Source organism: Centroberyx affinis, unplaced genomic scaffold, assembly GCF_046629955.1.
Source record: "Centroberyx affinis isolate AG114_WGS23_722 - 3 ecotype Tasmania unplaced genomic scaffold, CSIRO-AGI_Caff_v1 ptg000618l_1, whole genome shotgun sequence".
In the NCBI taxonomy this organism is placed as follows: Eukaryota; Metazoa; Chordata; class Actinopteri; order Beryciformes; family Berycidae; genus Centroberyx; species Centroberyx affinis.
Genome location: NW_027279248.1, coordinates 308,178 through 331,432, shown reverse-complemented (window position 1 = coordinate 331,432; position 23,255 = coordinate 308,178). Strand labels below are relative to the sequence as shown.

The following is a 23,255-nucleotide window of genomic DNA, read 5'->3' as shown; positions in this document are numbered from 1 at the left end:
TACTCCTCCAACTGATGCATATCGATATAATCCCCACAACAAAGGGGAACAATCAGAGTTCTCAACTGTACTTTATACAAGCCAAATTAATTAATATATATTTTACATAGAAATGTGTCACTCTTTCTGTTTTCAGTGCTATTTGATGTAGAGAATCAGCTACTGTGTGAGTATACTGAATAAAGTAGCATTTTAGTAATAGTTAATGACAAGTTTTAAATTGGACTATCGCCAGCACAAAGGTTACCCACCCAAAAATTCACAATCAACATAATCAGTGTAATTCATTCATTCATTCGGTCTAATTCAAAGTCAGTTTAATTCTCAGGATGCATCATTCCCCCAAGTTTAATCTAAATCCAAACACTGATGTATGACATAGGTGACAGATGAACGAACAGACCAATCCACCCCCCTCCCCAACAAACAAACAAAAAAAACAAACAAACACAAAACAACAACAACCACAACAACAAAAACAAAAACACACTTAATTGAAGCATTGCATAGCCTACATTATTACTTAAACACTGTAGTTGAACATTGTTGAAGTCCATAAGATAAAAGTGAATTCCCTCTGGATTGTATTCATGCCATGGAGTCAAGCTAGCCGAAGGTTGCAGCAATTACACTTCTGGCCTTCAATGTAAAAGCGCTAAATGTGAACGCAATAAGTACTAGAAAGTAATTCTGTTCAAATCAAACCAAGTTACTTATTACCGTCCTTTAACAATTAAATAAAATAAAATACATTAATTTCATACATTAATCACATTGTGTGATTGCACTGTGTGAGTGGTGTCAAAATGCAAATGCACAACACTGAAAAAAGCGTGGGCCAGAGATGTTTTACTCTAGCCAATGTGGCTATTAATGCCATTTAGAAGGAATACGCTGTTTTATTTTCAGTGAACACGCATTCTATGCACATTTTGACCTCTCATGTACTTGGACATTTGCAGTAACGTTAGCCTGTACACACAGTACTTCGCACATGATTACTTTTATTTTGAAATACCCAGACAGGAAATCTGAACGAATCTGCTACTTGGTAGCCTAGCCGGACTCTGTCTCTAAATATGTGAGAAATTTAAGGTTAACCAAATCTCCGATTAACCCTCCACTTTACTTATTCAAGGCTATGCATGTCATGGCGGATTTCCATTTTCTGTTTGAGTGGGACCCCTCCGCCGAAAAAGAGTTTCGCCCTCTCTCTGGCTCGTGTTGTTATTGTAGCGTTAGCTACATTAGCTAACACCATAGCTAACATTAGCTAGCATAGCCACATTCGTGCCTTCGCTCTCAGTGTAGCCAATGTTAATTCATTGCCGCGGGGCGGCACAACGTACTAATCAACAACAAGGTAACTTTGGAGCAAGATAACAAGCTGTATGCATAAACAACTTACCTGGTTAATGTTAAGTTTCTTAGTTTATTAGGTAGCTGGCGTTAGACAGTATGATTGGCAAGGTTACAGTCTAAGTTATGCTTGTTGACAAGTTGTGAAAATAAACACTTGCTACATGTTTTGCGAAGAGCCACCTTGATAGAAATGTTGTTAGCTAACACTAGCTTGCCTGCTGTACACCTGGTTCTGCTAGCAGGAAAAGCTTTAACGTTTATCAGTTGACGTTTTCGCTGTCGTTACATGTTCTGAGATGGACCACCAGATACTAACACTAAGCCATTGAAATGGCTCTCATTACGCACAGAACATCTTTCTGAAATTGAGTGCTTCATACCGTCTGAAGGGAAATAATGTCTAGTAAAGCAGCAACCAAGGACAAGAAGTCGAGCTTCAGCAAGAAGCTCTTCAGGCGGGGCTCTGTGCGCTCTGTGGGCAGTTTTATGAGCAGAGTCTTAAGGACCTTGTCAACGCTGTCCCACTTTGGATCTGAAGTACAAACAGAGGATGACAAAGATGATGGGGGATTTACCACATTTAAGACTGGAAGTAAAGATTTGCCTGTGGATGATGGTGACATTGGGAGCCTCCTCTCTGGAGAGAAAATTCCTGGAGTGTCCGGTCTCAAAAACCATGGGAATACCTGCTTCATGAATGCAGTTCTGCAGTGCCTAAGCAACACTGAACTCTTTGCTGAGTATCTTGTTCTGGAACAGTACAAAGGCGAGGAACTGGATGAGGACAAACCAAAGACAAATGGTGTACATCTGCAGAGGAAAGGTCCCCCAGCCAGAGGAGAAGTGACAGAACAACTATCAGGACTTGTGCGGGCCTTATGGACTTTTGAGTACACTCCTCAGCATAGCAGGGACTTCAAAGTAAGTATGGCAGGAATAATGCAAGTCAAGATCATGTATTAAATGAAAATTAGGGCTTGACTGACACAGAAATGATCTACATCCATTACATATGTCAATAATGATTTGTTTTCTTGCATTCGTGTTACCTAATATATAACATAATTGTAAACAAATTCTCAACCAAATGCTCGACTAGAATTCTGAAAGATATGTAGCATATAATCTGGGATGTTGTTTAGGATTGGTCTTTCTTTTGAATTATCATGTGAGAACTCATTAGTGATTGTGTTGATCTTACTGGTAAAGATGCCATTGAAAGCTTGGTTAAAAGACCCGTATTGACTGATAATATTGCCACACCAATAATGGTTATGATTTACTGCAAATTCAACTTCAATGACCTGCAAATTTAGGCTCATTTACGGATGAACAGTACTGACATTTTCACATTGTAAGAAGTATAACCTGATTGGCCCATGCTTTTTGTTACAGAATGCTGTTTCAAAAAGCGCCTTGCAGTACAGAGGGAATGCTCAGCATGATGCCCAAGAGTTTCTGCTGTGGCTGCTGGACAGAGTACATGAGGACCTCAACACAATCAACCCCAACTGCAGGCCATCCATAAAGGTGAACTCAGAGAAGTTTATGGTTGTTAGTGCAGTGTGTTTTCCATTGACTGGTTCAGGCCCCAAAAGTGGGTCCCTAAAAGATTAAATGGGCTTCCATGTAATTCTGGAGAGATTGCTATTCAAAGGTACTGGCTATATGTTCCCTAAGCGTTTTCAAGTCACTGAAATATAAAGTACACAAAACTGGACTAGTGTATTAGCAGCCTTAAAAGATGATTTTGTTTTTTGTTTTTTTTGTTGGTTAACATTGTTTGTCATGAGGTGGATGTTTATTTACGGAATTTACGTTACTTCGGTAGGAAAAAGAGGAATGTACAGAAATCTGATTGGCTGTTGATGGTCAATGACTGCCAAAAGTTCATCTTAGGTCGACTTTACTTGGCCGACAAGCTAGTTGACGGCTGGAATATCGGCCGAGTTTGTCAGGTCAATCGGCTCAATAGAGATAGAATGGTCTTCCGGTGAGTTGTTGATCAAGTTGCAAACTGTAAGAACCCATGCCCTTGTTTAGTGATGGGGTTGCAGTATTAGACAGAGCGAGGACTTGTCCTGCATAAACTCAGTTAATCCATGATCTGCTTATTAAGATATGGTTTGGTGTGTATTGTTATAGCATATTGGTATTATTGTATGTTTTGCTGTGGCTACTTGTTGCTTAGTCTAGTACTACCCTTGCATGTGTATCTTGGTGTGTGAAGACTTGTTGTTTAGACAACGCCTTGTTGTCTTAGTAACCACACTATTGCAGTGACCTAACATGAGTTAGTGTAATTTGGTAAAGTTGTAGAGAGGTGAAATTTGTTTTTCCATTCATGTCATATAGAGCAGGTCAACTCTGCTTTGGTTGTCTGGGATTACTTTGGTTAAATACAGAGAAAATTAATTTTAGGTTGTGAGATAGTCTTTAAATGTCTTTAGTCTCTTGGCAAGAGCAAATGAGTTAAAGTCAGTCTCCCACACTGGTTGGAAAGTTGCCCTGACCAGTCATTGAAAACATAACAATGTGTATAGAAAACAGAACAATGAGCTATTGGGACACCTGTAATAAAACATCAACTGACTGGAAGATGCTCTTTCATTGTGCTGTTATCGTCTTTGCATCAGAGGTCAAATGGCAGATTTATAAAATATTTTTGTTGCGAAGAGAGCTTTGCTTTCTTTTATGGATAAAATTGCATCTTTTTGCAGAAATCTTGTGAGCTAGTCAATAACAGCTGTGTATAAGAAGGCTATATGGCTTTCACAGTTGCTTATGAATCTCTCGTCATCATGATAGGCTCATATCATCTTTGTTTGTTTGTTGTTTGTCCTTTCAGCCACCTATTGAAGAAGATGATCAAAGCCTGGAGGGCCCTTCCCCTCCCCTCTCCGCTGGGTCATTTGTACAAGAACTATTTCAAGCTCAGTACAGGTAGGCATTATGTCCTAGAGAAGTATAATGTTCTATCACTATGGCCACATTATGTCTCTACCACCAATGTGAGATTTCATTTTCTTTCCAACAGGTCCTCACTCACCTGTCCACATTGCCAAAAGCAGAGCAATACGTTTGATCCCTTCCTCTGCATCTCCTTACCTATCCCTTTACCACACACACGGTGAGTGCTCACTTCAGCTACGCTCCAGCATGGGGCCTGACAAGTGAACCATGCTCACTTGACAGGTTTTTACATGTTAATATTGTGACTAATTGTTACTGGTTTACTTGGTTGATTCAATTATCTGAGAGGCATAAACAAAGTAAATGGTGAAGAATGTTCAGTGGAAACCAAATCCTATCCTTTGGCTTTTAAAAGGGTTTAGCAAGCCTTTAATTTGGGGTTTATCTTCTGACTCAGTGAATATAAATGTGTTTACTCTAAAAATAAAATGGCAAACATGTTTTCACTTTCTTTGCTAGGACATACAGAAAAGGTGAGGTCCAACCACGGCTCCAGCCAGTGCGTTCAGAGATTGTTGATTGCAAACTAGTGTGTAATTCATTTTATGTTTTAGTATATTTATTCATATTCACTGAACTGAAGTATATATTTAACAAACTTACTGGGAGGAATGAAGTCATCCTTTGCCTGGGTTGTAGACCTACTACAACCAGCCTTGACACTGGTGGTTTTGACTACAGGGAAGAATGTTGTCTCGGCTAAGTAACAGTGGTAAAGTTTGGAAGATGATTCAGAAAATTCTGGAAATTACATTGCTTGCAGTTTCTGCCAAGCCAAGTTGCCGCTCAACGATTCTTCAAGTGCTATGTGAAACCCTGTTAAATTCAAGACACATTGGTGTCTGTGGAGGGAAGTGCATGTTGGGAAGCTACAAGCCAAAGAAAGCAAATGGCTTGATCAAACCAAATAACTGAACATGCTGCAAATCTGACTGATTGACATGCTACCAGTTAGCTTTGTTGAGCATGAGGGACTTAAACTTTGGTCAACAGGTTATAGCTACAATAGTTCTACTTCCAAATCCAGGGAATAATAACATTATTATCACTATTTACAAAGTCATCATTGACAGAAGCATAAGAGGATTCCTGAGTATTCCACCGTCTGCTAAGAGGACAGGCATGTGGGTCTATCATGGAATGGCACAGCTATGCTATTTTAAGGCTGTGCTTTACGTCAGTAGGGTTGGGAATTTTTAACATTTTATCAATGTCAGTTCCTTAACGATTCCTTCTTAATGACCCGATTCAATAATGGCTCCCTTATATTACCATTACAGACCTTTATTGCATTGACATTTTGCTACCAATCCCAAATTAGAATGAATAAAAGATATTATTCACTGTTCATACCATACTGTTTTAGTATGTTACTCACAATACTCTTCACTCCAAAACTGTACACGCATCACACAACTGTACACTTTGTGTGTAAGTGGCTGCGAGGTAGTGATGTGATGTAATGAGGCTTGGGGGGCGCAGAGTATGTTCAGTTCTCCTCAGTATGTTCAGAGCACCTGCCTCGTAGCTGAAGCTCATAGCCACATAGCGACAAAGAGAAAGAGAGCTCTAAGGAAATTACTTCCATATTGTGGAGAACTGAACTGAACAGACTCTGCTTCTGTGACAATCACTACCCCTCGCTGTCGCTCACACACGCAGACACAGGAAGAATGGAGAGGGAAACAATTTATTAATAGTTATAATATACTTTATATAGCGTTTTACAAAACAAAGTTACAAAGCGTTTCACCGTGGAAAGAAAAAATAAAGCACGAGGTACAGAAAAGTAACATCAATATTACAAGAAAACGGAGACAATAAAAACGAAGGCTACATTTAAAATGAGACACCAAGAAAAAAGAAAACAGCAAATTATAACAAGGGCTTTTAAATAATAATAACTTAAGATGTGATTTAAAACAAGACACAGATTTAGCTAGTCTGATTTCCTCAGGCAGGGCGTTCCAGAACCTGGGAGCCCTGACAGCAAATGGCCGGTCACTTCTGGTCACCAGCTGGGACAAAGGAACACCCAGAAAGTCCTTGCCTGTAGATCTCAGGAGAAATTGATAGTGAACTAACTGCTGCACATTTTGTGTTCAAAAAATAGCGGGGGAATAAACTGGCAATCAACAACACAAACGTGTTTCGGTCTTGTCAGTTCTGGAAAAATTGGAATCGGTTCCTCAGTGAAATCAGGTCTTGGTTCTCAATTGTAACTATCATATGAGAGCTTGTTGCTCAGTGCAGAATTTTTTTCTTATTCTCCTTCCATAATTAAATATTTAAATTATGAGGGTAAATTAGGAGATGTGCATTTACAGTGTCATTAGTCCTTCAGCAAGCCTGATAAATGACATAATACTTTTTCCCAGGATCTAATTCCTCTTCATCTCCAAAAACATAATCCTTTTATCAGGTGCTTGGGAGCACCGCTGTAAGATTCGGGCTTTGTGTGTTCATTGGTTCGTTTGTTAATTCGTTAGTGCATAATGCTTTTTGCAATGCATACTACTTAGGGGAATTGCGGTATGCTCTCTTTAGGCCATGCAGAGCCTTAATAGCCCTATAAGGAAATACAGTGTGCGCTTGCACACCAGGCAGTATGGTAGAAGTCACAAGCATGAGCCAGTTCTGGGTTGGTGCACAATACATTGACATACCAGGAAGTAGCTTGGTGATTTTCTAACTGCAGCGACATGAATAGAATCATTTGATCAGTGATTCTCTTGGTTACACTCTGCTATCACAGCTCTTTGGTGTTAACAGGTGCAGTTTTTAAAGTCAACATAGTTTGACGCATCCCAAATATGCATACCCCCTCACCACACCCGTCCATCTGAGCACTTATAAAGTGCTAGCGCGGTTGTTCAGAACCTTTTAACTAGAGCCAAAAAGAGAGATCCTACATCTCCCATGTCAGACTCTACACACTGGCTTGAGTTAAGTATTGATTGTAATATTGATATCGTTTAAAGGTTTGCCCCCACCAGCTGTATATATTACTCAGCTTTAAATTCCTCATTAACAGAGGTGTAGCCTTAAGTCAATAGGCAAATCTCTGTTGACTATGACCTTAGTCTAGATAAATGACAAATTGTGATTAGGCCTTTGTCATTAGGGGCCCTAGACTCTGGAACAACTTGCCTGAAGTCATAAAATTGACTAACTCTCTAGTGTCTTTTAGTTCATGTTGGAGACACATTTTTATAAACCCTCATTTAACTTCGATTAAGAGGTTTCTGCATGCCAGGATGAAAAAATGTCCAACTCTGCAAAAAACTGTAAAAAGGAAGGTAATACCAGTACATCATAGACTTTGCATCATTATGGATAATGGTGTGCAAGTGCTTTACAGCAAATATTCCTCCAGATGTCCTAAAAGTTACACTATAATTAACGTTAAACAAGCACATCATTTTGTGATATGCTGGGACTAGTTTGGTGCTTTTAAGAAGAATTAGATGGCCAATGTGCACTGGCTCCGGTGCGTGTGCATTCCGGTTCCACCTCACGTCGGGGTCGTGGATTTAATGTCCACTAGCTGCATTTAAAGAGGGATGCAGCAGAGCAGCGACAGACAGACTTTAGTTTATTTAAGGTGTTTTTCTTAAGTGTTTTTGTTGTTTACCTCAGTTATGGGTGAGCCATCAGTTGAAATGTAGATTCCAACATTTTTTCATTTCAGTCTATGGCTTCAATCAGGAAACTCCTGGCACAATACACGGGTTACTTTAAATTACATATTCATTTATAGGCATGGAGCTGACACTGAACTGTCCTGAAGATCTGTGTGTGTGCTACCTATTTACCTTTGGGTATTTGAAGTTGGAACTATATGACTTTGGTTAAGCACCACAAACAAATACTGGGTAGGCGCATCCTTTCATCGATCCAACTGGATAACAAGGTTCACTGTCGGTTCTGACACCAGCATGTCTAAATGCCAGATCAACCATGCTTCTGGTGGACATTGGCCTAGAACCTGTGATCTCTGGCATGGCAGTCCTATGCGTTACCAACCAAACTAAACTCAAAGTGATGCAGCAACCAGGCTCATAGAGTCTTTGATAGAGTTAGGCTGCTGCCTTTGCTACCACCTTTTCAGAGCCAGGGGAAACCCTGCTAAACCAAATACATTTGAAACTGTATCAGTGCTATGTTAAAGGATAAGTTTGTCAATTTTGGACCTGTATATAATTTGTCTCTTGCATATCTGTAATACTTGGGCCCGCAGACAATATTGGCTCCTGAGTCAGCTGTTAAACGGGGAGCTCCTGTTGCTAGCCTCTTGCTGCTAACAAGCAGTCCCAATGGGATATGTCAAAATAACTCCTGTTTACTCTCAACTCCTCTGTGGAGCCTACAAATTACTTTTTTGGAGATATTTTGACTAACCCCACTTGGACTACTTGTTAGCAGCAAGAGGCCTAGCAATGGGAGCTTGGCGTTTCAACTCGGGAGTCAATATTCTCTGTGGGTCCAAGTATTGCATAGGTCCAAAATCGATAAACTGAATTTTTAATTTTTGTCAACTGTTTCTCCCAGGCCCCTGTACGTGACAGTGGTCTACCAGGGGAAGTACTCACACTGTATGAGGATTGGAGTAGCAGTGCCCCTCAACAGCACCGTCTACCGACTCAGAGATGCTGTGTCACGCGAGACCAAGATCCCAATGGACCAGGTGCAGTTTCTGTCCTCTTATTAGCTAAGTAAGATTAGGTTACAGGTACTCAATGTTAGCTCAGTGTTCCTACAGCCAGGTAGGACCTAAATCTTAGTGCGATCATTTCATTGCATTGCATCTGTCAACAGTAGCACCCTATATCTTTTGCCATAAACTTCTGTTTGTTATGCAATGAACTCCATAGTAGTTGTAGCTGGAGAGTAAAATTTTTTTTTTACCACATTTGGAGTGAAACAACTAAGGGATAAAATGGCTAATAAACAACTGTTGGCAATGTTATCATTGATATGTTATGTGGCATGTACCAAATGTTGTCGTGCACAACCATTGGCTGTTGCACTGCTTGCAACAAGTCGGCCTGGAACGCATCAAGTAAACACAGTTGAAAGATGGCAGAGGCTGCGGTCTACATCGGTGGGAAGCAATGAAAGTTGTGTATCGTGTAGGGCTGGACCCGAATATTCGACTATTCGGATATTCGTTCGTTGGGTAGGTATTCAGGTAGGGTAGGTTTTCAATTTTGGGATTCAGATATTTGTTTTTTTAAATGTAATTTTATATGTAAGCCGGTTGCCATTGACGCTGCAAAGCAGTTTCTTTTTGAAATTCAGCTGTCAGTTGTCAAATTTGCTGAACAAAACTCAGGAGAAGCAGCAGCAAGACATTTCTCCGTTGATCTTTTTTTTTTTAATCTTTTTTCTAAGGTAGGCTACCGGTATTTTGATACGGGGCTCTCCCTCTCTCTCTCTGTGCTTTAGAACGTAACCGCCGTGAAACAATCAGAAAATAACGTTTTATTTCTCTGATTCACCGGCTTTCTCGCTACTACCGCTCCCTCTCTTCATTCACTTTCTAGCTCACTCGACCATCTCTCTCTCTCTCTCTAGCTCGCTCGACCATCTTTCTCTCTCTCTCTCTCTCGGGCTATTAATTGAAGTTATATGTATGTTAAGTATGTCTTCAGTGCTGTGTTTCTGTGAGGAGGAACTGTGACTATGTGTGGACTTTGTCGGGTGAACTGTTACCCGTGTATGGAAAGCCAAGCAGTTTGAAGGTGCACGTGTACGACCTCAGTCTTCAAAAGAAAATTATAACTGCACTAAATTTACATTATGTAGGCCTGACCAGTCCACAGAAAGAGGTTCCACAGGCTAGTGATAGGTGCTGAAAATATGGACCACCAACTTGAAAGAGAAGTACTTCAGATCATCCATCTTAGCTGATTTACAAGGGTCCAGTTTCAGCAGCTCCTTAAGAACTTTGACATCTGGATATTTTGCGAAGGGAGCAGTCTTAGAACTCGGAAGGCACTGACCTGGTGACATTAGGAGTGGTTGCAAGCAAAGTGTCTTTAAATGCATGCCCAGATGACAGATCTTGTTTGAGATACCAGTGTTGTCAAAGTTAGGTGCAGTAGGAAGCTGAGAGGATGAGTTTTTGTTTGCCATACAGGAGATGAAATTTCCACTTTCCAGATGAGAGTAAAAATTGGCAATGGCTGGTAAGCCTCTTAACTCTACCAGCCACTTTGGATGCCGATCTTTTGATAGTGCCTCCAATGGAAAAATCTATTTGTACTTTGCCAGTGCTTAAAGCTGAAAAAAGCCCAATTCAACACAACTTCATATTTTTTCCTGACAAATAATAAAGATTGAATAATAAAGAATGAAGATTGTTCCCTACTTCTGAGCCACATTAGTAGTCCATTACTGCTGGCTCTGTCAAGACTGAATCTATTCATCAAATGTTCTTTCAAGTACTTCTAAGGTGTACAGTCAACTGCTAAAGAAGCCCCTATCCTGCCTGCAGTTCAAAGGTTTTAACACCTGCTCCAACTGTGCTCACAAATTGAATATTCTAGTGGTTTGTAGTCATTTCTCAATAGTCGTCAGATTAAATATTCCATATTTCTTTTGTAAACTGCTTCTTTGGCCCTAAAAATGTAAATTTGAACCAATTTTAGTATCACGATATATGTATTTTTCTACAATTTACCCATATTTCTCAATATGGCTGGGGAAAAAAATGAGCGGTTGGTAGAACTGTGGTTGGTTGACTAAATACCTTCCCACCCTGTCATGGTTGTAACAGTTTACTAAAACACTTTAGGGCCAGAAAGTTAGATAATTGTCCTCTTTAGCTTTATAAATGTGTGAGTGTATTTGTTCCTTGTGTCTGTAGAGGGTTGCTAGTCAGATGCACATTGTCCAGCACAGGTAGCAATGTGCTAAACTGGGAACTCTGTTCAGGATAAAGACCAATGTAGTTTTAAAATAGGAGCACATATTCTCAACAGCGGAAATTAGGACATTTCTGTGCCAGTTTACAGAGGCCAACTCATTAAGGAAGGCCTGCTCGCTGAAGTATTTGAGCAACCTCTCCATAATAATCAAGGGGGGTTGTTTGAAACCGCTATTACTGTAAATACAGGCAATGCAGCCATTGTCACTGAACTGCAATGGGTTACAAGCCAGGAGATTTGTGCATCCAAAAACACAGGAGCGGGCCAAGGCTGTGTTTTTGTTGTTTTCTGAAGGCCATCCTACAACTCAAGTGTGGTACCCTTGATGCCCCCCCCCCCCCCCCAAAAAAAAAAGGATTTGGTTTACAATCACAGTCCTCTGTGAACTATGCAGCGATCGCAGCAAACTGATAATTACTGAAGGTGTTCCAAAATGTCACATGTGAGCAAACGTGCAGCTCTGCAGTCACAAAGTGGAGCCAGTAAGCCAAAAAATCTTCGCTCGGAAGCAACAAACACATGTGATATGGCCTCAGCACTTGCCATCGTTAGCTTGTTTACAGTGCTGCTTGGACTGGGTTTCTGCTCCCTTTCTATTTGAATTTGCTTGTCTTGCTTGCTGGGAATGGAAACAGGGGAGAGAGAGGGGAGGTGGGATGTTCACAGCGTGAGTGTGTTGAGGAAGGGCCAAGCTGTGTCTATTTTGATTTGTTGTTATTCACATCGCTGAACGTTAGAGATCAGCATTGACGCAGAAAATGCTCATGGACCCTTTAATTGAAATGACAGTCCCACAGCTCATAGGCATTAAGTGAGCAGACAAGCAACTCATTGACCTGCTGTTTCTGTAACAAATATTTTTATGCAGGGGGGTTGTTAGGCACATACCCAACCACCAGCATGGAAAACCACTGGTTGTCAAATTTTGTCTGCCCCCTACCTTTTGATCCATCCAGCATGGTTGGACTTGCCAAGTGCATAGCTTTCGAGGTTATGGAGGCTTATAAGCTTCTGTATCACAACTACAACCCATATTAGATGCATGTCATTGTAGCATGTGAATTCCCAGAAATTCCTGTTCTCGAGTATGTATAATTAGCAATGTAATGATAAAAAATAAAAATGCAATTGGAGATATGTAAATGAAGACTAAGACAGGTTAAGGAATGAAGATGACTGTTGCTCTTGGAATAGTTCTTAGAAAAAATATATAAATGCTTGAAGTCACTGGAATTACTCCCTCTTACTGATACAAGTTTTTAAATTAACTCTTCACACCTTTGTTTCTTTTTCAGTTTGTTTTGACTGAAATGTACTACGATGGTTTTCATCGTTCCTTTTGTGATGATGATGACGATCTTGACATCATTCAAGAGAGCGATTCCATTTTTGCCTTTGAGACGCCGGAGACTTTTAGGTTGGAGAACATACGCACCAAAAGAGGTATCTCATACATCATACTTATACTATATATTTATAAGAAAAGTGTACTTCACTCACACTTGCATTAGTACAAGTAGAAGTATCAAGACCTGTCTGTTACTTCTCTCCCTCAGGAAGTCTACTGGCAAACCTGAATCAGAACAACTTGAAGTATGGGACCGAAATCAGCAGGACTCCATCTTTCATGCAGGGGGCCATGACTCCTGTAACTGCGTCTCCCAATAAGAACTTGGGAGCCGACAAGATGATCCTTTTGGTCTGCAATAGAGCCTGTACCGGCCACCAAGGGAGGAGGTATGGCATCTCAGCTTTCTCCGTCCTCTGATGGTCCCCGCCTTTTTTCTGGGGGTTATTTTCAAATTTCAGGGATTAATAAAAAGGTGATAGTGTTTTAAGAAGCTGATTTTTGCTTATTTTATGAATACAATTTTAAATTAATCAACTCTAAATAGTGAAGGCCTGTTGTAAACCTGCCCATGATATTTACTTAATAGCATTTTCTGGTATGCTTTCCCACTGTATTACCTCTAACACTGAAGAAGGCTGTATGTTACAAACTGGTTGCATGATCCAATTCTATCATTGACTTGCTCAAGCAATTAGGCTAACTGAAATAATTCCACTTTGGTTTACCCATAGATGTCTCACTCTCAGTTGCTAATGAATCCTGGCTCCAAAAATCCAATTACAATTTCTCTATCTATGCATCACATCTAAGGATGGGTCCCATTACCCAAGTCTATTTTAGAACCAGCTCCAAATTGCTCAAATATCCTGGACTGTTATGAAGTAGAATTTTTAATCCTCTTTAACAATGCTGGAGTGTCAGAATGACTAGAAGACTAATTTTATTACAAATGAATCCAAACTGTTTTATCAGGGTTTCTCCTACTAGTTAAAGGGATTTATGTTTTCACCATTATTGTTGTGAAGACCTGTCACATGGTATCTCCCCCATCTTCCTACCATCTTCCCGCCATTTTCTATTGTACAATCAAATATACAAATACATATTGTAAAAAATAATCCAAAATATAGTGAGAAACAAGATTGTTCCTGTTGAAACTGAATATACTGAAGCACTGAACTAATGCACTTTTTGCTTCTTGCAAAACTTACCCGCCTGTTAGCCAGTAAGAACTTGAGTCCAAAATCGACAAACTAGCCCCTTAAAATATGGAATTAAGAAACTGGGTATCGTGTCACATTGATGGGAACTTATCCTTTAATGGACTAATGATGCGGCTTAGCTCAAACCCTGCTGCAGAAATTGATATTAGCTAACAGACATTATGTTGTTTTAGGTTTGGCCTGCCATTTGTTCTGTACATGGAGCGCACTGTGACCTGGGATGCTCTACAGAAGGAGATCCTGGAGAAGATGCGTCATCTTTTGAGGCCTGGAGTCTACATTCAGGTAGGAAGAAGCACAATTAGACCTTATCATAGATGGAATGTAGGGTGGAGGAATATTTTTGTATTCAATTTTTTTGTATAGCTGGGGGAAGAACCCTCAAAGATTGACAGAAGTCACAAATTGCACGCTTCTTGTTATCCATGGAACTTTGTCTCACTCCACCAGCCATCTGTCGCTCCAACCAGCTTCCTCTCCTGTCACCGCTGATAGAATAACATGCGCCCTCCGTCATTGGAAGACTTAATCGCATCACATTACATTCTTGCGCACACTTTAAGACGCTTTTAATTAATTTTCACAATTTTCCTTCCTGAATTATGTTTAGGTGGCCCGCCCAAGATTTTACAATGCAGGAAAAATCTGTCTATACCATGTGATACCATATAATGTTTTAGACGCAATTGAGCTGTGAATGCATGTCATGTGCTTTGCTGTCGTGGTTTTCATTATACCATCATAGGAAAATGGCTGCTTTCTCATGGAAGCACTGAGTGTTGAGTTAATGTTATGGTGTGTCTGCCTGTAGGTGGGACCTTTCAGTCTCCGGGTGGTTGGCGTTGTTGGCATCACCTACCTCCTTCCTCAAGATGAGCAACCACTGTGTCACCCAACTGTGGAAAGGTCGGTCTTCATCTCTATTTTCTATGATTTTTACTACTATTTAATGCTATTTTATTGCAGTCCACTAGCACTCTGCTATTCTATGTCATTGATATTTATGTTCATTTGTCAGTACTTGTCCTCCCTTTGCAAACTGGTCACACATGTCCTTAATCCTCTCTCTACACCCATGCCCTGTTAGGTGGATGCCTCTCTTAGGCCTGGTTCGATGACATGCCTTAACATGATTTTGACTGCCTGTTACCTCAAAATGCCTGTTCAGCAAGCTTGGCTTATAACCTAGTTCTTGATAATAAAACATGTCACAACCCCGCAGCGCCATCAAGGTGCATGATTCAAAGTGAAATGCAGTAGATGTTTTTTTATTTGTCATTACTGGCATTAGTCCTGAGGTGGCTGTCACGGCATCTTGGATGTCATGGAATATTTTTATTGTCTGCTATGCATTCTCTAACCCTGATGAAGGCTGTTATAGCCAATACGTGTTTTCATTTTAAAATTTCTTTCACATTGTCCTCATTTTTCAAAAGATGGAGCTGTTACACATAAGGATCCTATAACACACAACTTGGTTATTTGCGCAAAATTGTTTGATACCTTGTTTGATAGCTTTTTACAGAAGCCTACAGTGACAACTAAATGGTATATCTCAGTTAAAAATGTATTTGCTTAACTGGCTTAATGTGGTCTCTAAACTTAATCTTTCCACTGCAGAGCATACAAGTCCTGTGGACAAGGGGGACCACCTCATGTCAAGATTGTGGTGGAGTGGGACAAAGAGACCAAGGATTAGTGAGTGCAAAAGAATAACACTTGCTGGAGTTTTGTGCTCTGCTTGTGATGACTTGCATGGCTCTTGTTTATTTTGAGTTTTGTTTATGTTTCATTTTAGCTATGTTTGTCCTGTTCATAATGCAGGGAAGCAAGCTCTTTGATGTTCATTCGTTGTAATCCTTAGTAGGGGTGGAACAGTACTGGTAGAATAGTTTTGTAGATAGTAGGGCTGTGTATCGAGAACCGGTTCCAATGTAGTCAAGGTTCCAAATTGCCTAATTCAGAATCAGTAAGCCACCGCACTAACGATACCTCTTATCGATCATTAAGATTATCGAACAGTTGGATGCTTCTTGAGTAGCTGCGCAACTTTGATCTTTGGTGCCAGGTGATGTCACCTTCTATAGAGTACAACAAGTGGTGACATCATTCGGCACCAAATATCAGCCAATAACAGATGGGAATTTCAGTAGCCATCTGTAAAGCCAATGTCAGGCTTTACACAGATTTGGGTTTGGGGTTCAGTTACTCTTTAATGATTTAATGAAGCACTTAATAGTGCAAATGTTAAATTGAGGCAAGAGAGCTGTACCGTGTTAAACTTCTTTAAAACCATGTTAAACTGCATTTTACATTGATGCATATGCAAAAATACTGCATAAGTGGCACTTTACAGTGTTGTTGAACTGTGTGAAATAATTCCTACTAGTTGATGTAGACAGCCAAGCTTTACTGAGCGAATTCCCTTGTTTAATATCGCCCTTGTGCATTCAGGAGGTGTAACGTCACTTGTTTAGTACAGTTTGGGAATCCCTTGTGTTTATTTAATAATAAATTGCTCATTATAATCCTAATAAGCCTATTATAGTCATACAAGATAATATTTCAAATAGGAGCAAATTGGATTACTTTCTTCACTCATAGTGAAACAATCCATGATGCTTTTTCTCTCAGCCCAGTAAGTTATTGAAATATTTTTGACATAGATTACAATATGACCAAAATGTCAAGGCAGACCTGAGGTCACTGATCGTATGATCCTCAGAGAAGTGTGTTGTTGAATGAATGACAGACTATGCTCCACTTTTCCACAGTCTGTTTGGACACACTGAGGAAGAGTACATCCCTGATGCTGAGAGTGTGTATCTGCACAGAGAACAACATCATCAGCCCCAGGCTTGCACCCTCGCTCAGTGCTTTCAGCTCTACACCAAGGAGGAGCAGGTAACATCTTGATTACATATGCATGCACACACACACACACACACACACACACACACACACACACACACACACACACACACACGGTTACTGCAGTGTCACTAGTTGAACATTAGAATATGCATTTTTACATTATACATTATACATATACATTTGCCTTAGCACAATTCAGTGATCAGTTCATTTTTGAAGTTCAGAAATGGTATAACTTTTGTCTCCTCCCCGCTGGTTTGTTTATAATTTTTTTGCTGACTATCAAATAGCCTTTCATTCGCTGTGGTTTTACTGCATATTCTACTCCTAATGCTATGTTTGGAATAAAATATAACTTCTGAGCAAAGGCCCACATATACATTGTGGTTAGCTTGTCTGGTTGTGCTCGGTCGAAGAATAGTTTTTTAAAGAGGCTCTGGTCAAAGAAGTGGGGGGCAGTGTAAGATGTCGAGAGGGGAAGCCGGGGCCTCCTCCTGTGTGAGGCCCATTTTATAAGCAATGCGGTGGGAGCTTGTCCTTGATGGCTGCTGCCTGGGCTGTGTGTGTTCCAGCTGGCCCCAGACGATGCCTGGCGCTGTCCCCACTGCAAGCAGCTGCAGCAGGGCCGCATCAAGCTCAGCCTGTGGACGCTGCCGGATGTGCTCATACTGCATCTCAAAAGGTTCAGACAGGTACTGCACCTAAACTCAGCATTGTTCAAACTGAAGTGTGAACCTAAACCTACTTTTTATTGATTCAAAGTTATTATTGCTTGTTTTGCACCAGTTTGTTGTTTTTATTTGTTTTCTTCAGCTTGGTTTTTTAAGTATTTCCCCACATTTTCGATGTGTTTACACTTTGTAATTTGGACCTAATGTTGGCATGGGTTCTGAATTCAGTAAATGGTATACGGGCAAAATTAGAAAGTATTTGTTTTCCCGATCAGGGTTTCCTTGGTCATGGAAAACCTACGTGGGTCTGGGAATTATAAAGTTGTGGAGACCTGGAAAATTTTATATATATCTTCAGAATATTTTTTGAAAAATTCTAGAATTTCTTTAAGAATGTGAAGACTTTAATATCATGCCAAGCCAATATCAAGACAAGCGTGCCATATCTAGTTACGTCTCTAAGTATAAAATTTCTTGGCCTGGAAGTTTCCTTGTGAGCGCGTCTGAGCTGTGGAGGGAAGTAGTGGTGTGGGAACTTCAAGTAGTATTCACATTTTTTCGCAAGTGCATGACACGGAGCTGAATTTTCGGCCTATTTAGCCACACCTCCCAGCCAGCCGCAGGATCCCTTGACCGCCTCCTTACATCTGTGTCCTGCCCATTTAGGAGGGAGACCGGAGGGTGAAGATGCAGAACATGGTGAAGTTCCCACTGATGGGGATGGACATGGCACCACACGTGGTCAAGAGAAGCCAGAGCAGCTGGAGTTTACCTTCCCATTGGTCACCATGGAGACGACCCTATGGCTTGGGACGCAACCCTGATGACTACCTGTATGACCTGTACGCTGTGTGCAACCACCATGGGAACATGCATGGAGGCCACTACACAGGTAATGCTATTCACAACAATGATTGGGGCAGTATGAATGTTGTATTTGAAAATTATCAGGATATCAAGATATTAGAAAAAAGATTTTATAGTGTAAATGTTCATTATCGAATTCCAATCTTTTCCCCCCATCCTCTCTCCCCTTTGCTTTGCAACCATAGCTTACTGTAAGAACTCCATTGATGGACAGTGGTACTGCTTCGATGACAGCGAGGTTCAGCCAATGGCTGATGAAGATGTGTGTCAACAGACGGCCTATATTCTGTTCTACCAGCGGAGGACCACTATTCCCTCCTGGTCAGCCAACAGCTCTGTTGCTGGTCAGTATTGTTTTCCTAGAGTATGATTAGGAGTCAACCTAACACCTGTTCTATTTTGCATAGAGGACCTACCACACTCAAGTAGGCCAAAAAGAGACCCTTAGGAAATTGTTTGCTGATCATTGGAAAGAATTCAAAGTAAGTTGGTCTTCGATATGTGGTGGGCCATCTGTGTATCTTCTGGTACATTTCCTGCTATTGCCCAGCACGAGCATATGCATAGTGCACCCAGAACCTTCTGGGGATCTATCTGTGTTGTGTTCGAGGAACAGAATCAGCTAATATACATAATATTAGCCTGAAAAGTTTCAAGAAGACTTTAAGATCTATTGTCTCTGATTGACACAGGTTCCACCAGTTCATCTCTGTGTGACCACTGGATCAACAGGTTGCCTGGTAGTAGGCCTGCTAGCTTGGCCTCTGGAGCCTCTTCAAGACGCACCTCTCTGGCTTCACTGGCTGAGTCAGTGGAGTTCACAGCAGAACGTAGCGAAGACGATGGTGAGAGACATGTTCAAATCTGCTTGTCTTCTACCTTGTAAGCCTTATTTAGCCTCTTTCCTCTTCTCTTGAAACTGCTCTACAGTGGACAAATTCCAGCAGTGCTCTACTTTTGTTACAGGTGTCAAATTGCATTTTTTGTAGTGCAGCCACATGTACATATATTCAATACACACACACTGAGCTACTGCAATACTAAAGCAATGTTACTGACTCATGTATTTTGTATTTCAAGTCAAAGGTCAGTGCTAGCAAAAGCACAGATTTCAGAGTCAGCTTTTGATTCTGGACATTTTTTCTGACATCTAAACCATGCTGAAACAATTCTTGTTCATACTGTCTGTCCCCCCAGTTACAGTGGAGCACTAACTTTTTAATTTCAAGTTATAATAATTGTTTGGGAGCAAAACCAATGTAATAAGTTATACGCATGGCAAATCATCACATACAGACCTGAAAAAGCTTTTGTGGTACATTTTGCACTAAATAGCGAAAAGACACTGCTTCCTAGAGACGTATTTTGCGTTTCACTTTGGTTCAGCAGCTTAAAATGTGAAACACGAAACCTTGTACGGAGAGCTTAATACTCCTTCCAGTGAAAATATTTCTGTTGGAATGGAAAGGTATCATGCCATGTAATTCCAAATTGAAAAAAAGAGGTTGGCTTGGGCTACTGTTTGAGGTTTATGTAAATGTAGGCTCTGCGTGTCCCTCCAGAATGCATGGTCATAGTAACGCCAAGGAATGTAGGCTAGGCAAGGCAGTATTTAACTCTAGCTGCCACATATTTGAATGTGGATACTACCTCAAAATGATAGACAGTCAGGTTTATAACAGATATGTTTGTTGAGTCTGACCATCTAATTTATGTTTTTCAATGCTCTATTGTTTACCTGAGTGCCAAAACAAAGGCGGCCTAAGCACTTCATTGTGTCATCATTAGACTAATTCAAATAAACCTCTAGAGCTGCATCAAGACGTATTACTTTGTCCTCAAGTAAAATGATTGAAATGGCTTCTGGAATTGCCCATTTACCCTCAGCTTTACAAGATAATAAGATAAAGATAATAGTACAAGTTGCTACTTGCTAGATGTACTTTTCAACTATTTTTCTGTCAATGGGAGTCATAAAGTTAGCACTACCCAATAATAAAACACTGACAAATAAAACAGCCAAAATGATGAGCAGCAGGCTTTTACGTAAGCTAAAAGTTTAGATGGTTTGTTACACCTACTGAATTTTTGTGCTGGCCACACATTTGAACAGCAGAAACTCTTGAGAATGCTGTATACCATTGATAATGCTGCACTGATGTAGTCAAAGCTGCAACTAATTCATTTAATGCAACTATATGTTAATAATAATAATCCCTAATCTAAAGCATGTTTAGTAGGCAGACGCAGACCGTGTTGTGCCAGTGGTCTCCAAGTCCATTTTTTCTCTGGCGGCAATGAACTTTGTAAATTATTCATAAGACATTGACATTTATGTGTGAGTAAAAGTAGATCCCAAAGTGATAATTTGTGGATAATTGCATGATTGGAATATTTATGACTGAGCCATCATGCAGTCTCTATGGTAACTTTATTTTTTTATTTTATTTTATTTTATTTTTTAACTAGGTGCACATGCTTCGTTAATTTAAGGTAACAGGAAAGAAATTCAGAAGCATAAATTGGAAAGGCACATCCCTGTTTGAATGACTTGGTTGCCCTTTGTAATTGTTTGAGTAGCATGTTTATTTTTAGCATATTAAAGCATATTAAAATAGTAGTCTCCCTAGTAGGCTTGGGCAATATCCAAAATTTGGTAATATCGAATATTGGCCCAAGCCTACTCCCTAGAGTTAGGATTAGTTTATTTTTAGTTTTGTCTTAAAGATTTATTTTCTGATGAAAAAAGGAACAACCTTGCACTCCCAAAATTTAGGCTGGAGCCAAATGACCATGCCCAAATAACCTAAAATGAACATGTCTAGCTTTACTGTTTTGCTTTTTTTTCCCTCATGTTTGTGACCTAACAATTTTTTATATTTTCCTTTTACAAAGTTTAGTTGCGTTTTGTAGATGTCACAGAAATGGCTAGCTTTCATGTCACAATATGCTGGGCTCTATATTGCTTTGCAATTTTAGTCCTCAAAGGTTTGCCCATACTAGCGAAGTTGACAGCCAAACAGTCTGGCCTTGTTTGAGTCTTCTCACTTGTGTGCTAGAGATCTAATCCAGAGACATGATTTGGGCTTAGCCTATCTTCAGTGCTTTCATTTAAAACTTTTCCAAAAATCTTTTCTTTGTTCCAAGGAGGATTCTCTGCCCGGCCTTTTGTGAGGAGCATTCAGCGTCAGAGCTTGTCATCCAGGTCATCCATTGCTAGCCCTTTGGCCTTGAGCGACACTGGGATAAAGCCTTCTTGGTCTCTCTCTGCCAAGCTTCACATGAGATCCAACTCCCCCTCGCGTTTCTCCCTTGACTCCCGATGCTCACCTCCCCTAGAGAGGATAGGAGAGGCCTGTGATGACAAAGTTTCCACGTCCTGTTTTGGCAGCTACAGTAGACATGAACGCTACTTTGGCAGCAGGACTCCCCTGGCCATGATGGAGAGCAACTTCAGTGACCAGGACAACAATAAAAGGTTCCTAGACATGGTCTACTGCAAGGCTCCCACTCCAGTGGACAAGAAGAGCACCAAAAATGACCCAACTGAAAACAACAACCAGATAACGGCTCTAGACCAAAACATACTACCCTCCCAAGCTACTCCCTCCAAAGAACAGAAACGCAAGAGCAGTATTGGAGGATTTGCCTCAAAGGCAGAAAGCACAGGCTCCACAAAGACCTCCAGCAAACCAGAACAAGAGAGAACCTCCAAAAAACGTCTGTGCTCATCCTCAACCCTCAAGACCTCCATTTCTCAACTGTCTTCCAGTACACCAGTGAAAGGCTCAAAGGTAAGCAATACTAAGTAAGGAAAAGAGTGCTAATGCCAAGAAAAGCACCTCTACACCCAGTGGGACTCCGTCGAAAAAGAAGGAGCCATCTCAGGCTCTAGAAGCAACGCCACAGCATAAGCAATGCATTCGCTCCACACCTCAGTCCTCAGCTTCTCCCTCCCCCACTGCAAAGAAAAATTCCACTGTCACTGAGAAAAACTGCACAAGCAGCCGGAAGAGACTGGTAGAGAGGAGCTGCAGTAGGGATTCTATGCACACAAGCCCCCTGGGTGACAATTCCCGTGGCAGCTTGGTAGCCCGCTCTCCCCTGTCTAAGAGTGGAGAAAGCAGCCGGCCTGAAAAGAGATCTGTGAGGAGCTCCAGCAGCAGTTCTTCTGTCACTAGCCTGCGCTCACCGAGTGTGTCCTCTAAAGACCTGCGGCGTAGCAGCAAATCTGAGGACAAGGGATTGTCCTTCTTCAAGAGTGCCCTGCGACAAAGGGAAAGCCGCCGGTCGGCTGATTTGGGCAAGAGCACCATGCTAGCTAAGAAGGCCTCAGAGAGGACAGGCAAGCAATATGGACAAGCAAAGGACAATGCTGGTGATAATGGAGAGACACGAAACATTGTCTCTTCGCCGGCATCCGTAGAGGCTCTTGGAGGTGAGACAAACTCTGAGACAAAGGTGTCTTCCAAACCCCCCAGTTCTCTTAGTCGCACTCTGCTAAATGTAGGCAAGTCCAAGTCTTCCACTTCTGAAGTAAGTCTTAAGTCTCCCACAAATGGGAAAAAGCCTCTTGAAAGGGTGGCATCTTCCAGAAAGCTGTCATCCAGCATGCAATCTCCTGCACGTACAACACAGAGGCCTCAATGATATATCCATAGTAGTTCCATTATTTTAGGTAATGCAGCTATTTTCTTTGTGCCTAAGTTGCGGTGAGCACCAAATGTATTTGAAAACGGACATATTTTTTGATGAGGTGGCCTTGTACACTGGCATTAGATTCATATAAAGGCTTTGAGGTTTGAATATAGGCAGTCAACTTAATTTGAGTATTTTCACCCACATTGGATGAAAGGTAAAAAGAAAAGGGTTCTCTACTTTCGTACATCATCCCCAAACTTTAGGGTGTGTAACATTTTGGCTGGTATACACTCATATACTCATTTTTAGTGTCTTGTCAAAATTTTCCAAGATGGTGTCCAATGACCCTTTTGAACACTAG

At 40.8% G+C, this 23,255-nt stretch overlaps 1 protein-coding gene across 1 annotated transcript; it reads left to right on the top strand.

Moving 5' to 3' along the window:
• The first annotated feature begins 1,758 nt into the window (after positions 1–1,758).
• Positions 1,759–22,903, top strand: usp31 (ubiquitin specific peptidase 31). The gene is given in 17 exon segments (XM_071518670.1): positions 1,759–2,283; positions 2,758–2,892; positions 4,211–4,305; positions 4,400–4,492; positions 8,887–9,022; positions 12,563–12,710; positions 12,824–13,004; positions 14,015–14,126; positions 14,653–14,747; positions 15,462–15,539; positions 16,616–16,745; positions 17,288–17,407; positions 18,053–18,278; positions 18,439–18,597; positions 18,946–19,098; positions 21,401–22,062; positions 22,064–22,903. Coding segments are annotated over 17 exon segments (3,888 nt in total).
• Positions 22,904–23,255: the final 352 nt, after the last annotated feature.